This window comes from Jatropha curcas, chromosome 3 (genome assembly GCF_041381405.1).
Source record: "Jatropha curcas cultivar XTBG-Jc1 chromosome 3, XTBG_Jcur_1.0, whole genome shotgun sequence".
Lineage (NCBI taxonomy): Eukaryota > Viridiplantae > Streptophyta > Magnoliopsida > Malpighiales > Euphorbiaceae > Jatropha > Jatropha curcas.
In genome coordinates, this window is record NC_143153.1 from 6,010,317 (window position 1) to 6,027,213 (window position 16,897).

Consider the following 16,897-nt stretch of genomic DNA (forward strand, 5'->3'; position numbering starts at 1 on the left):
ATTGACGATTAATTGTTCGTTTGGTATTTTGTTTTTTTTTTGCTGGCCGGATTTTGTTTAAAAAAAAAAAAAAAACCTGAAAACCTCCATTGTTGCCGGCGAATTTGCTTTGAAATTGTCAGTTTAGGGATTTGTGATTTCAACACCGGTTTTGACTCCCTTGGCTGCCGTTCACCGTCCAATGGCGACTGGAGCTTGTCTTCGGTTGGAACTGGTGGTGTTGGCGGCGGAAAAGGGTCTGGAACGGCAGGTGGAGAGAGTTGGCGGCGGTCCTGTTGTTTTCGTCTCTGATCGTTTTGGTTTTAAGGTTAGGGATGGAAAATTACGGTTAGGTCCCTGGAAAATTTCAGATTAGGCCCCTAATTTTCTATTTTTCGTATTAGGCCCCTAATTTTCTGTTTTTTTTCGTATGGACCCATGGACATATATTTAATTAAATTAGACCCTCGAACTTTATTTATTCAAATTTATTTAGTCCAATTTTATAACTTAGTCTCTAATTTAGTGACTTAAAGACTAGATTATATATATATATATATATATTTTTTTTTTTTTTGGGCTAAATAATTTTAGATTATTAAATATTTAGACAATCAATTCATTTAATTGCAATTGTTTTGTTTTAATTACAATTAAATGAATTAATTTGTCGACTTGAGATTAAATTTTGGAGTGATTAAGTCCCTATTGTGTTTGATATTTGTTAAAATAAATTGATTTGATCAATAAGTCACCAAAGTGACCTCTATTGCTTGAATTGATTTATTTTAGAATATTAGACAGGTGTATTAGAATTCGTTGCGGATAGTTAATCGGCCCAAAGGAAGGTTGCTATCTGGCTGAGTTTTGAATACATGTTTGGCAATAAATATATGATAATTGTTTGATTATTTTCCATGACAATGATATATCGGCCCAAAGGAAGATTCATTATTTGTCAGGACTATGTTATCAATATTTGATTGCTGCGTTGAGATACTAATTACAAGTTAACGTTTTACATCCAAAGATGAGAATATTAATGTTGTGTCTGTATCTTATTTCCATTTTTGATCTCTACTTATGTGAATTGTTTCATTTGTGGATTGTGAGCTTATACTTATCTATTTGTTTATTTTCTCTGATGTCAGCTAACATGTCATTTAATCCTGATTGTGTCCCTAAACTTGAGGGATCAAATTTTGAGTCTTGGAAATCAGACATTATGATTTTTCTGGGCTGTATGGATTTGGATCTTGCATTCAGGATGGACGAACCTGCTCTCTTACTGATACGGCACTGATGTTCAAAGGGTTCAGTATGAGAAGTGGGAGCGTTCTAATCGCTTAGGTCTGATGATCATGCAGAAAGGAGTTCCAGAACATGTTCGAGACTCTGTCTCAGCTGAAAAGAACAATGCTCAAAACTATCTTGCCGAGCTGGAGAGGGCTTGTGTCAAGAATGACAAAGCCAAAGTGGGAACACTTTTAGGAAATTAACCTCCATGAAGTTTGCTGGCAATGGTGGTGTTCGGGAGCATATTCTTAGCATGTCTCAGATTGCAAAGAGACTGAAGGCACTGGGGATGGCTTTACCAGATGACCTTTTAGTCCATTTGGTTATGAATTCTCTTCCTTCTCAGTATGGACAAATTAGGACTTCCTATAATTGTCAGCCGAATAAATGGACTCTTAACGAGCTCATTTCTCATTGTGTTGATGAGGAGGAAAAGATGAATTCTAACAAAAGAGAGAGTGCTCATTTTGTTTCTTCAGCTGAGAAGGGCAAGAACAAGAAAAGAAAGAGGCCTTCTGCAAAGACTGTTGAAAAGGCTATTGAGAAACCTGCTGTTGCTACTGCTGTAGATCCAGTATAAAAGAAGCCTTATGTGCCAAAATGCTTCTTTTGTGGAAAGACGGATCACTTGAGAAAGGACTGTCCTAAATTTGCTAATTGGCTTGCAAAGAGGGGTAAGTACCTTGTTTTAGTCTGTTGTGAAGTTAATTTAACTTCAGCTCCTAAAAACACTTATTGGATGGATTCTGGTGCTATCGCTCATATAAGTGTTTCATTGCAGGGCTACCTCAACTATAGAAAGCCAACTGACGGTGAAAGATACGTCTATGTGGGAAATGGCGATCCGGTTGAAGTAGAGGCAATTGGACATTTTAGATTATGTTTAAGTACTGGTTATTTTTTGGATCTTATAGATACTTTTGTTATTCGCTCTTTTAGAAGGAATTTGATTTCTGTTTCCTTTTTGGACAAATCTGGTTTTCATTGTTCTTTTGGAGACAGTGTATTTACTTTATCTATGAATTCAAAAGTTTTGGGTACTGGTTGCTTGAATGAATGTGATAATCTATATATGTTAGACATTGATACTAGTTATCATGAATCCCTGCATGTTACTACAAGAGGTACCAAAAGAAAGTTGAATATTGATAACTCAGCTGTGCTTTGGCATAGACGTTTGGGTCATGTATCCAAATCAAGAATTGAGCGTCTTGTTTCTGATGGTATCTTAGATACACTTGATTACACAGGTTTGGATTCTTGTATTGAGTGTATTAAAGGAAAACAGACTAAACAAAAGAGACTAGGTGCCATTCGATCATCCAATGTTTTAGAACTGATTCATACAGATATTTGCGGTCCATTCCATATTGCAGCTAGAAATGGCCAAAGATATTTTATATCATTCATTGATGACCATTCTCGTTATGGTTACTTATATCTCATTCATGAAAAATCTGAGTCTTTGGACATGTTTAAATCTTATAAAGCCGAAGTTGAAAATCAACTAGGAAAGAAGATTAAATCTGTTCGATCTGACCGTGGTGGTGAATATTATGGTAAATATGACGGTTCAGGCGAACAACGTCCAGGACCTTTTGCACTTTTCCTACAGGAATGTGGAATTGTCCCTCAATATACAATGCCTGGTACTCCCAGCATGAATGGTGTATCTGAGAGACGTAATAGGACTCTTATGGATATGGTAAGGAGTATGATTAGTCATTCTACTTTACCAGAGTCTCTGTGGGGTGAAGCGTTAAAGACAGCAGCTTATATTCTCAATAGGATTCCATCTAAAGCAGTTGCTAAAACACCTTATGAACTTTGGACTGGACGTAAGCCTAGTCTAAAGCATCTTCATGTTTGGGGATGTCCAGCTGAAGCAAGGCCTTACAAGCCGAATGAAACAAAACTGGACTCCAAAACTATCAGCAGCTACTTTGTTGGATATTCTGAGCGGTCTAGGGGTTATAAGTTTTATAATCCTACTTCCAGAACTTTTTTTAAACGAGAATTGCAACATTTTTTGAGGATGTTGATTTTGGAGGGAGAAATAAAGAAAGAAACATTGTCTTTGAAGAGGAACCAAGTAAGGATGATTCGGTTCTCATTCCTTTGTTGTTTCTGATAGCGTACAGACTCCAGTTGCTCCTGTCGCTATTTAAGATCCAATTCAAGACAATGCTATTCTTCCTCAAGAATAAATTCAACAACCTCAAGAATTAGAGCCTGTTCAAATGCCTTTGAGGAGATCTACTAGGGAGAGAAGAAGTGCTATTCCAGATGATTATATAGTGTTTCTTTAGGAACATGAGGATACTGTAGACATGATAGATGATGATCCAGTTAGTTTCTATCATGCCATGCAGAGTTCTAACTCTCATAAGTGGATTGAGGCAATGAACGAAGAGTATAAGTTTATGCAAGACAATCAAGTTTGGGATCTTGTTCAATTACCTGAAGGAAAGAAACCCATTGGTTGCAAATGGATATTTAAAACCAAAAGGGATTCTCAAGGAAATGTGGAAAGATATAAAGCACGTCTTGTAGCAAAAGGCTTTACTCAAAAGGAAGGGATTGACTATAAAGAAACCTTCTCTCCAGTTTCTTCGAAGGATTCTTTTAGGACAATCATGACCTTAGTTGCAAATCTTGATCTTGAGCTTCATCAAATGGATGTTAAGACTGCGTTTCTCAATGGCGACATTGATGAAACAATATATATGGTGCAACCAGAAAATTTTGTAATTGGAGATCCAAAACATCTGGTATGCAAATTAAAGAAATCCATTTATGGACTCAAGCAAGCTTCTCGTCAATGGTACTTTAAGTTCAACCAAGTAATTGTCTCGTTTGGTTTTGAGGCAAATGCTGTTGAAAATTGTGTGTACCATAAGTTCAGTGGGAGTATGTTTATCTTTTTGGTCTTATATGTGGATGACATACTTCTTGCTACTAATTGTAAAGTCTTGCTGCATGAAACCAAAGTTTTTCTTTCAAAGCATTTTGAGATGAAAGATTTAGGTGAAGCTTCTTTTGTTTTAGGCATTCAGATACATCGAGACCGTTCTCGAGGTATTCTTGGATTATCACAAAAGAGCTATATTGATAAAGTGCTCAAGAGATTTAGTATGCAGAATTCTAGACCATTGGATACCCCTATTGCAAAAGGTGATAAATTTAGTAATCAACAATGTCCAAAGAGTGAACTTGAAATTCAGGAAATGCAAAAGGTTCCTTATGCGTCAGCTGTAGGAAGTCTTATGTATGTTCAAGTTTGTACTCGTCCAGACATTTCTTTTATAGTTGGCATGTTAGGCAGATATCTCAGCAATCCAGGAATGGATCATTGGAAAGCAGCCAAAAGAGTCATGAGATATCTTCAGAGGACTAAGGGACATATGCTCACATATAGGAGATCAGATCAGCTTGAGATCATTGGGTATACTGATTCTGATTTCGCTGGATGCCAAGACAGTAGAAAATCCACATCTGGCTACATTTTTCTATTGGTTGGCGGTGCCATTTCTTGGAAGAGTGTGAAACAAACTCTAGTGGCAACCTCCACCATGGAAGCTGAATTTGTAGCATCTTATGAGGCATCCAATCAAGCTATTTGGCTGAGAAACCTTGTCACTGGGCTGCGTGTAGTAGGTGGAATAGAAAGACCACTGAAGTTGTATTGTGACAGCAGGTCAGCCGTTTTATTCTCCAACAACAACAGGAGCTCTTCTCGATCAAAACACATTGAGATTAAGTTCTTGGCTGTGAAGGAGAGGGTATAGAGTGGACAGATATCCTTAGAGCATATTGGAACAAACTCTATGATTGCGGATCCGCTTACAAAGGCAGTGATACCGAAAGTTTTCCATGAGCACACCGCTCATATGGGTATCGTTTTGCTTGAGACTGTCTAGTTTTAGTGGGAGTTTGCTCTTTATGTATACATTATGTTTTTTGAATGCTCTATTTTGTTTTGGATATGTTTTATTATGAAATTTTGTTGAGTACTCATTTTGGTTGATGGTTACACTCTGTATTATTATTATTGTTTTGCTTGATCTCACTTTTGTTGGTGACCAGTTGGAAACAGACATGATGATCACATTGCATGTAGTTTTCATGCTACACTTCTATAATGAATCTATGTCATTTAGGGGTATTGGTAATGTAGTTGATGATGAACTTAGTCATGAGATCTATGGCGAATGTTTCTTCAGTTCTTTATCAATATAACTAATGGACAAGATTGTTTTTGGATACCTTGTATGACTGCGTTTGTTGAGCTCATTTTGATGTATGTATTTTATTTAACATATGTTCGCCCAAGTGGGAGATTGTTGGATTTAATTTTCTATTGTGGGCTTAATATGTAAAATAAATACGTACAGCAGTCTAATTGTAAAGTCAATTTCAAATGTAGTCTTGATTGTGAATAATTGACTATTGAGGTATCAACTGATTATAGATATTAAGTGTAGAGACCATTATATAATTTCTATTTTGTTAAAGGACCGAAATAGGAATTGTACTAACGCTACAGGTATATAAAGGTCGTGGTCCCCAGAGGAGTTGAATACGATTCAGTTTTACGTTCCTTTCGTACTGCTTCCGCTAAATAGATTCTTCAATTCTCTGGAAGGCTGCAAACCTAATTCTACACTTCAAGATCGACCAACAATGATGTCAGGTACGCAACCTTTTTTTTATTCAATCTATTTTGTTGAATCTAGTAGTTTGCATGATCTGGGTTATTATGGAATTATTTGAGATTAATTCATAACAGTTCCCACCTATGGCAACCAATTGATGCTCCTCACTATACTAACTTCATCATTAACAACAACACCCAATTCAAAACTAACCACCCAGAACAATGTATGTAGTTGCTGACCTTGTGAGTTCAACTTTGAGCTCAAATATTTATGGATGCTGAAGATCAATTGGAGAAAGCCATAGCCTGGTGCTTCTATCTCTTTCTGTTTTGCTCTTGTTGGATGCACATGATGAAAAAAATTGAGAGATGGGGATTTTGTGCTTCGAGGGCTTTCAATGTTAGTTTGCTGATTCTTTTGAATAATAAATTGAGCTTTTTATTCTTTTGGTGTAAGTTCAGGTATAAATTATATACAAAGTTGATTTTTGGGCAAATGAAATATTGCTTTCAAGTTCAAGAGGCAAATTGAACTTTATTCCTTCATACGCATCATTGTTTTTTTTTTTTAATTTATAGTATAATTTTAATTTGGCTTGACCATGTGATTTAGACGCGTTGAAGAAACCCATTTTTTGGTGTTGTTTGAACATCTCTTGTATGAGTTAGTGATGTAAATGACCCAAAAGCTCAAAATGAGGCTTTTTTTTTTTTTAATCTTGATTTGCAAGTTCAATAGCCTTTATTCTAATTTTTAAAAACTAACTATGAGATCTTAACTTATGATTTCGTTAACACATTGATCATTCTATCTAAAGTAATATTTTTTTTAACTATTTGAGAAATTAGCCGCTAAATTGTTATCAAACTAATTATGAGGTCCATAGTTTATAATTTCTGTTAACACTTTGGTCCCTTTATTTTGTACACGGAAGGACCAAAATGTTAATGACATCATAATTTAGAGACCTCGTAGTTAATTTTTGAAAATAGAGATCCTCATATATTAATGTGACAATAGTTTAGGAACCAATTAATTTCCTAATCAATATTGATAATAAGTTTCTAAAAGTTAATAACATAAAAAAGTAAAAGAAAATAAATTATAATTATAATTAAGAGCAAAAATTTTAAATAAAAATGAAAAAGCAAAAATCAACCTCACATTGCTTGAATGCATCTGTTTTTGTTATCAACCTCAAAAATCAACCTCATATTGGAATAAAGTTCACAATGCTTTTGTTATCAAAAAAAAAAAAAAAAAAAAAAGTTCACATTTGTTTTTAGTTTTTTTTTCTTTAATGTCTCGACTAGGGATTGTTCTTATATGAAAAATTTGTTTGCTCAGGTATGAAAAAGCTTTTGGCCAGATGGTTAATTTCTAGAAATATGCTATTTCCTTCAAGGCAAATAGAGATCGCGAGACTAAAAGTCGAAATATTTAGTACTCCCCTTGTTCTCTTTATTTAGAGAAAATTTCTATTTTGGATGTTTTTTTATATAGAGAAATTTACTTAAAATGGAAACTTTGGGAAGGATGCAATTGTTCAAAGTCTAAAATACTCTCATTTGATTTGCGTCCTTGTGTTAATTGTGCACGGTTAGCAAAGACTGGGCATTTAATGCCCTTGTGTTTTCAAAGTAAAAGTGAACGGTTATTTTATCACAGAATTGTAAACTATTGAGAGTTAACAAATGTGCTCATACTAAAAATATATTGGACACATATCTATTTCGCTTCCAGGTGTCTAAGTCGTTTAAACGTGCTTAATTTACAAATGTGTTTTCATTTTATTATCTATGTCTATCAACATTATGTTTTACTAAAAAGGATAGTGTGTATTTGTATGGTTATGCACCCTTTTTTTTCTTTCCCTCCTTTAAATAAGGGTTTCGAAATATAGAGAGACACAACATTTGAAAACTGCCTCCATTGCATCTCTCCACAATCCTCTCATTTTTACAACCGCCGCCCTGTGCCTTCTCATTAGCATCAATCGACGACTATATATGAAATCGTTGAGCAAGAAAATGACCACGGAAGCCAGAAAATGAAAAATAACTAAACAAAAACACATATCCTCCTCAAACCTTATTTCGAAAAAGAACAAATTAGGGAAAAAAATCTACAAAATCTCCCTCTGGTCTGATGGGTGAAAAGAAAAAAATACGCAATGAAAATAAAAGAGAGCCCTCAAAGAAGGTTGTCCACAAATGTCAACATACGCCACTGCAAAAAAAACCCTCCACATAAAAAGAGAAAAGTGATTGAGGAAGATGTTGAGTCTACAGGAGAGGAAGAGAAACGAACTGAGTCTGCGATAGAAAAAAAAGGGTGTAGTGATGATGGCTAAAGAACCGATTATCATGCAATGTCTAAGAAGAATTTCTTTTATCCTTTCATCTGAGAATTGAACTCTTTTTCTTCCCATATTCCATGGATTTTTCATGGCACTGGAGTTATTCTCTGGATAAAGTTTTTCATTTGCCAAATTTTATAAACTTCCTTCACAGAAATATTGAATATGACCGCAACTTTTTCATAACTGCGCTTATTTTACATTACCTTATTGCATCTCAGCTAAAAGCGTGGTGGTTATAGATTTTTTAACGTCATTAGCAATGTATTTCTTCTTTTTTCTGTTTTTCCTGCTATCTGAAACAATATTTTGGGATTAACTACTGTCAGCAACAACCACAACACCTTCTTGGTCTTCAGGTAAATAGTTCAAGTCTGGCAGTTGAAAAGTGGTGAGCGTATCTTCAGAATGTATGCCCAAATCTGTTGGGATGTCACTGAGATTAAATAAAAATGATAGATTCATAAGGTATGAAAAATTATTGCCCTTATTTTTAAAAACTCTATGAATGTAATTACATATTCTAAGTTTAGTTGAAATTTATATATAAGCATATTGTAGAAGTTGAGGAGACCGTTGGTTTAACCAAAAATTTTGGCTCCAAATTTTCGTTGAATTTGGATGCATATTATTGAAAACCTTAAGTAATGAATATAAGTGCGGAAAAATCAAAATTTCAAATTGTCAAATTTGAAAATTTTGAATTCTCAAAATAATTAGAGCATTTTCTTAAATATTCCCTCAATTTCAGACATTAATTGTCGAATAAATGTACTCTTGGGACTCTCTCTGTGAGTTGGCTCCATCAAATCAAAAAAACAATTAAGGCAAATTAGGGATAGATTAGGTAGAAAATGGAAAAAAATTTTTCGTTTAACTTCCACCTCAATTCCCGTGCATTTTTTATTTTCTCTAAATAAAGAGAACAGATTGAGTAATAAACTAGTTTTCATAAACTTGTTTGATGTTATTGCAGTCCTTGTATATGTTTGTACTTAGATATTTTGTATATAATTTTCTATTAATTTTTTTGTTATGATCTATTTATGTTACTACAATTCTAAGAGGTTTTGTTTTCTTGACTACTCTCATTATTAATTATGAAATAAGTCTTCTTTATTTCAAAAAAAAAAATTTAAATGTTGTTTCGTTTAAGAACTTTTTTTTTTATTTTAAAAAAAATTTCTTATTGAATTTAAATATTATTCATTTATTATCATTACAATAAATTACAAAGTTTATTCCAATTGAGTTAAAATATTTGTTCTTTATTTAATATTTGGATTCATATTTACAGTTAACAAATAATTATTGATTTCATCTAATTATAATTTAAATTTGTACCTCAATTTTTAACTTAATATTAATAAAAATTATTTATTTAATGAACAATCATAAATATTATTATTAAAAAAATAATTATTAACATATTTAAATTTAAAAATTTTACAGACAGTTTGAAATATTTAAAAATGAATAGCAAGCAAATGGGACGGGGGAGTGTAAAGTAATCTGGGGCACATTTGCTGCAGCACAGCGCAGGGCTTCAAGTCCAGAAGCCAAACGCAACCCTAACAATCTTTTCAGGCCAATTACGCTAGGCCAATTTTCTCTTCCCTCCTTCAGCAAACACAGACTTTAGCCTTAGCGGTTGGCAATAGTGATGGTCCTCCAATGACCACGTTCACCATCTCTCCAACTCCAGAAGCTCTTTTCTTTCCTCAGATCTCCATAACCTACAAATCACCCATTACTTTCCCTCTCCTTCATGAACCCAAATCACCACCGCAATCGAAATGCTTAAACCCCTTATCAAGTCCCCATCATTTCTAAAAACCGCCCTCCATTGTCTCTTCTTCTCTTCAAAACCTAATTACCCAACCGCCAAAACCCATTTGTCCAATTTAATATCTAAAGTACTTGACCTTTTATCGGCTGATCCCCAGTGGCCTAGAAATCCTGAATTCAATCGCTTAGCTTCTGCCCTCAAGCCTCATCATGTTTCAAAAATTATCAGTACGCATAAGAATACAGACACTGCCCTTCAGTTCTTTTATTGGATTTCTAGGAGGCATTTTTACAAACATGATATGGTTTGTTTTGTTTCAATGCTAAATAGGCTTGTGAGAGATCGAACCTTTGCTCCTGCTGATCATGTTAGGATTTTGATGATTAAAGCTTGTAGAAATGAGGAAGAACTTAAAAGGGTAGTTGAGTATTTGAATGGACTTAGTTGTAATGGTGTTTTTGAGTTTAGTTTGTACAGTTTCAATACTCTTCTGATTCAGTTGGGCAAGTTTGACATGGTTACTTTAGCTCAAAATGTGTATATTCGAATTTTGAGTAGTGAGGTTAAGCCTAGTTTATTGACATTTAATACTATGATTAATATTTTGTGTAAGAAAGGAAAAGTTCAGGAGGCTATGTTGGTTTTAAATAAGCTTTTTCAGTTTGATATATTCCCTGATGCCTTCACATATACTTCGTTGATTCTTGGTCACTGTAGGAATCGTAATTTGGATAAAGCTTTTGAGATTTTTGATAGAATGCTTAAGGATGGTTGCGATCCTAATTCAGTCACATATTCAACTCTCATCAATGGGTTGTGCAATGAAGGAAGGATTAGTGATGCAATGGATATGCTTGAAGAAATGATTAAGAAAGGGATTGAACCAACTGTGTATACATATACAGTGCCAATTAGTATTTTGTGTGAAGTCGGGCGTGTGGACGAGGCTATTTGTCTTGTCAGAAGTATGAGAAACAGAGGTTGTAGGCCAAATGTGCAAACATATACGGCGCTTATTAGTGGGTTGTTTCATGCAAGAAAAGTGGAAGTGGCAATAGGGTTGTATCACAAAATGCTTAGGGAAGGTTTTTTTCCAAGCACAGTTACATATAATGCATTGATAAATGGATTTTATATGGAAGGGAGATTTGGCAATGCTTTGAAGATATTTTATTGGATGGAGGGACTTGGTACCTTGGCAAGTGTACAAACATACAATCAGATTATAAAGGTGCTGTTTGCAGTGGATAATATTGAGAAGCCAATATTTATTTTCAATAAAATGCTCAAGGATGGCCCGTCTCCAACTGTGGCAACATACAATACACTCATTGTTGAAAACCTCAAACGAGGATATCATAACAATGCTATGAGATATTTTGAGATGATGAAGGAAAGTGGCTGTGAACCTGATGAGATGACTTACTGTGAACTTATTTCAGGTCTTTGCAAGGGGGGGAAATTGGATTCTGCAACTGGTATTTTCCGTGAGATGCTTGAACGTGACAAAAGCCCAAACCAGTGGACTTATACAGCCATGATTGATGGCTACTGTAAGGAGGGAAAGATGGATGTTGCCTTGTCATTGTTTGAAAGGATGAAAGAAAATGGTTGTTCTCCTGGAGTTGAAACTTATAATGCCATTATAAGTGGTTTTTCTAGAGATAATAGATATTCGGAGGCTGAGAAATTTCGTGATAAGATGACACAAGAAGGATTGTTACCAAACACAATCACTTACACGTGTTTGATTGATGGACTCTGTAGGAATGGTGGGACCAATCTGGCATTCAAGATTTTGCATGAAATGGAAAAGAACAATTGTTTACCAAATGTGCAAACTTATACTTCTCTTATTTATGGTTTATGTCAAGAAGGCGAGGCGGATGATGCAGAGGGATTACTTCAAGAAATGGAGAAAAAGAAATTGGTCCCAGATGTGGTCACATTTACTGCACTTATTGATGGTTTTGTGTTGCTTGGTAGGCTAGATCATGCATTCACACTTCTCCGGCGGATGATTGATATGGGATGCGAACCAAACTATCGAACTTACAATGTATTGTTGAAAGGGTTGAGGGAAGAATGCCAAGAAAGAGTTGTGGCCCAAAATGAGATAGTTTATGGGTGCAGCTTAGATGAGATGCTTAATATTTTTGAATTGATTTGTAATCTCTTATTAAGGTTGGCAGAGAATGGATTTGAAATTACTTTCAATACGTATAGTACTATAGTCAGTGGCTTGTGTAGAGAAGGCAAGTCTTACGAGGCAAGTCAGCTGGTAGAAAATATGAAGGAGAGAGGCTTATCTCCTAATACAGAAATCTACTGCTCGCTTTTACTTGCTCACTGTAAGAAGTTAGAAGTGGATCCTGCTTTAGAAATATTCAATTCACTGGCAGTAACAGAGTTCAAGCATGCTCTGTATATCTATAAAGTGATCATTTGTGCACTTTGCAGAGTAAATCGAGTGGAAGAAGCTCAGAGCATATTTCAAAGATTGCTTGAGAAAAAATGGAATAGCGATATAATTGTTTGGGCAGTTTTGGTTGATGGGTTATTGCAGGAAGGGCAGTCAGATGTATGCATGAAGTTTCTCTCTCTCATGGAATCTAGAAACTGTACTCCCAGTCTGCATACTTACGAAATCTTAGCAAGAGAACTATCAAAAGCTGGAAAGTCATTAGAAACTGATAAAATCTGTTATGAATTGAAAGAGTTAAGCTTCCCTTCATAATATACCAATGTTGATGTGTGGCTTTGTCTGTGGAATGCACCCTGGAAATATATTTGCTGGGATGACAATTTTTCTGTCCCTGTATATAATTTTTTTTGAGCACTCGTTACTTTCCAGCTCCATTCTTCAATAAAGGTAAGCATTTGAAGTTGTTTAACCATGATCTACATTCACACCTTTTACATTCTCCGTTGAATTCTGCATGTTTCTTTCTTTTTGTAATGCCAGAAGCTACACCCATTTTTCATTGATGTGGAATTGCATAATGTGACAGGATGAAGAAGCTTATGTTGTATCATCAGAAGATGCTGATCATTTCAGGTAAAAGAATAAGAAATTTTCTCTCCCTATCTTTTTTCTAATATAAAGTGGGCAAAAAATTGAGAAGAGTGGTTAAAGCCAATTGGCAAATTTGGCACATTTTTGTATATCTCAAACTTCACTGGCTGCATATCTGTCACTAATCTTTGCTTGCTAGTTTGTGGTCTTTGGGTTACATTGATTTTGCTCGTGTCCTCATTAATTAACATTTTGTCAACAGTTATATGATTAACAGTTATGTGATTGATGAGAGATAATATTGATTGTAGATGGATAAATTAGTCTGTATTTAAGGAGTTTGCTTTTGGAATTTATGAGATGCTGATAAATGTCCAGTCTAAAATTTTCTTTTTCCATAGCAAAGGAATGTTGAGGAGAGTTTACATTTTCATTTTGTTATTCAATAGTTCTTTACAGCATAAATACTGGCCTTTTTTTCCCTATTTTTCCTCTCATGATGAGATATTTCAACAGTGTATTGCCAACTATCCATGATGAGAGGGGATCCTTTATGCCAATGTGCTTGGTGTTCTAAAACACTCTAGGGCATAACTTCTGTGCAGAGTAAGCTATATGATTCATAGCATGACTTATCTTTGAGAACATTTATTGTTTTCATGGATACAATTCATTTGCAATTACTGTTTTAGTTACCATAAGAGTATGATGACTGGATGAAGATTTTCATATAAAAGAAAAATGTATTGGAGAGAGGAAAGAAGATCATAGATTTTAATAAGTGAGACTGAAGAAGATAAAGATAGGAAAAGAAGATCATAAATTATAACAAGGACAATAGAGGATATATTTAAGTGAGACTGGAGAAGATAAAAATTGAAAAGGCCAACCCCTCTGATCAAAATGGACATAGAAAGCCCTGAAGGCCTGGGGTAGACCAGAAGGAAAAAAAATGGAAAACTGGATGTTCATAAAGATACTTCCCAAAATTTGCCTTTTGGTATTCTGCAGGACTGAAAAATAGAAGGATTAGGAAATATAGTCTTAAAACCATACAAGAGAATCTGGCATTTTCTTATAGATTTGGAAGTTCAATTTCTCTATCTACCATTTTTTCCATCATCGCTGGGTTGTGCACCACTTCTATGACCACTGCCATTGCTGCAGCTGTCATTCTACCACCTTCATTTTGTATCACTCCATGCAACTGCATAATCTCTATCGTAGTCGGATCTCCTTGTCATTACCGGTGTATCATGATATCCTCACAATAAAATTACCGCTGCCACAATTCCCAGAATCAACATTGCCACCTTGCGTTGCTGTTACCACTATATTATCATTACCACAATGCTCTCATTTGTTCATGTCGAAAGCTATCAACATGCAATATTTAATCTTTCCACTGCTAGGAGTCTAGGACCACTATTCTGTCACAGTGCGGTACTCTATTTTATAAAACCTTCATTCCTGGTGTCTGTATTAATATTCCAATGCTGATGTCTCATAATTACTGTTTCCATGTATATACATTTGCCTTAAGCACTACCATCACTCTGTTTTATTGATACACACCATAGCTATTGTAACCTTAAGCATTCCTGAACTTGCATTAATCAATATAATAATCCAATCACACCAAAAATGTACATGTTGTTCTTACTTCTGGAATTGTTTGCCGTTAGTGATGAATCGCAGAATGCAAAGACTTCCTTGGTGACACTTGATGTGGTTTTATTGTCTATTACAGTACCCAATTCTTCAGAAACAATACTATTAGTTCTATTGAGTCAGACTTGGAAGTTTGAAATTTTAGTGGAGGGAGACCTTGACACAGCATGGAATCACTATGCCATCTCGGGCTTGCACTAATGTGTCAAGCTCATAATAACTTCTGCGGCTAGGGAGGTTGGTGTCTTGCAGAATCAATTTACCAGAAGTAGCCAGAAGTGTTTTAGAGTCCCATTTGGAAATTTAGAAGTCTCACTTATTGGGCGGGAGATCCACATATCTTGCAAATCTGGGTCTTTGGGTATATGATGATTATGCTCATGACATGTAATAGATGGGTTTGTCCATGAGCAGATGCTTTGGTTGTGAACTGTTTGAGACAAGCACTGGCTCTAAAATGTGTTCCAGTTGCTATCATGATCAAAGTGAATAAAAAAAATTCATGAAAATTTGCAATATATTTTGTGTGCTCTTTGCAGACCTCGCTGTTGTCTACACATTAGCCCTAGAATTTCAAATTCTTCAATTAGGAGCTTGGCTCGAAAATCAACGAGCCTGCAAATTTTAGGCTCGAGTTCAATTCGAAAAATTTTGAGCTCGGGCTCGGCTCGAGGTTAGATGCTTGAGTAAATCTAAAATAGATATTATATATATGTATATCTAAAAACTTGATAAGGCTCGACAAACTTTCAAGCTGAAAATCATTAGACTTGAGCTCGGCTCATTTAATAAACGAGTCAGCTCAAGCTCGGGCTCGGGCTCGATTCTAGCTGAACCTTTTTGAAATTTTTCCGAGTCGAGCTCAAATAGCTCGCGAGCCGGCTCTTTTCATTTACACCCCTAGCGTTTTGTATATTTTGGTGGATCACAAGGGGTAGAAGGGAAGAGATTGTGTAAGCATGGGTTTGTAACTCTCTGTCTTGCCTTGTTAATTTTTGGTTCATATCATAGATTATAAACATGATAGATGAAAATCAATTTGAAATATAAGAAGGAAATAAGAATTTCACTTGCGTGGCCCATTTTTTTTCTTGGCAGGAATCAGCATTACATCTGGATGTAGCAAAGGCCTGGATTTTAACTTAAAGACTCTCTGTGATTGCAATACTAAGGTACTAACATGAGGGAATATAAACTCATTTTGATCTGATTTACTTCAATTGATTGTAAACCGGCAACTGTAATAATCAATAAGTGTTCATTAAATCTATTTATTGATGGCCTCAATTGAAAGGCGACATGCACATCATAAAACTTGTGGTAGCTATGAGAAAATCATATTTGATATTTCTATCACATAGTTGACAAGTGACATTTGATTATAGGATTTAACATTACATGATTTTTCTTGGCAGTTTCTCTTCCAGACTTGCCCATCCAATAGTATGGCAGATTGATTTTTGTACCAATGCTTCCTGTAGCAGACTTTAGTTTCTGTTTTTTAATTGTTGGAAGAGTAGTTTTTTGAAATGTCAGAGCAGATGGAGGAGGAATGCATCTAATAGAGAGACATGTTTACCTTAACATTTGTTTCATGGAAAAGATCACTGTTGAGGTAAATCCCAGAAGACAAATAGCTTCAAATTTTAACAGCAAGGAACATCTGGGATTCTTGGAATAGTATACCATACTAGAATGATAGATTTGTGACTGGGTAGTTGTTTACTTGAGAATGATAGAAATATCAAAGAAGGTATTTTGCATATTCTACAGGAAAAGCTGCAAACAAGTTGAGCAACTAAGAGACATGCATATCAATGTGCATTTGCATGATTTTGATGTTAACTGCTCTTTATATTGGCCAGGACAGGTTAAAGTTATAAAATCCAGAGAAGCTAATTGATCTCAATTTGTGTACAAATAATTCATTTTGGACCACCCTGCCCAAAATGCTGCCCTTGCATGGTGCAAACTGGGCAGAGGACTAAAGGCACCAAAGCTCTCTCACATGTATAGCAGTCAAATGACTAACAAACGGGAGAGGACCACCAGTGAAACAATCGGTCCCCAGCATCCTATGTAAAAATTGACACTTTTTGTTTTTTAGTGGTAATATGAGTTGCACGAAG

General features: G+C 35.1%; 1 protein-coding gene across 2 annotated transcripts; it reads left to right on the forward strand.

The window, feature by feature from the left end:
• Positions 1-9,779: 9,779 nt before the first annotated feature.
• On the forward strand, positions 9,780-16,677 carry LOC105641492 (uncharacterized). 2 transcript variants are annotated; one of them, XM_020682276.3, is made up of 4 exons: positions 9,780-12,953; positions 13,047-13,139; positions 15,867-15,940; positions 16,184-16,677. In XM_020682276.3, the coding sequence occupies exon 1, from the start codon at positions 10,089-10,091 to the stop codon at positions 12,816-12,818; it is 2,730 nt and encodes a 909-aa protein (XP_020537935.1). In that variant the 5' UTR covers positions 9,780-10,088; the 3' UTR covers positions 12,819-12,953; positions 13,047-13,139; positions 15,867-15,940; positions 16,184-16,677. The 2 variants fall into 2 exon arrangements, with proteins under 2 accessions (XP_020537935.1, XP_012081436.1); XM_012226046.4 differs by having other exon boundaries at positions 13,093-13,139.
• The last annotated feature ends 220 nt before the right edge of the window (positions 16,678-16,897 follow it).

Bases quoted from the DNA above. Each gene is read 5' to 3' on its own strand.
- LOC105641492 (XM_020682276.3), top strand. From the start codon at position 10,089: ATGCTTAAACCCCTTATCAAGTCCCCATCATTTCTAAAAACCGCCCTC.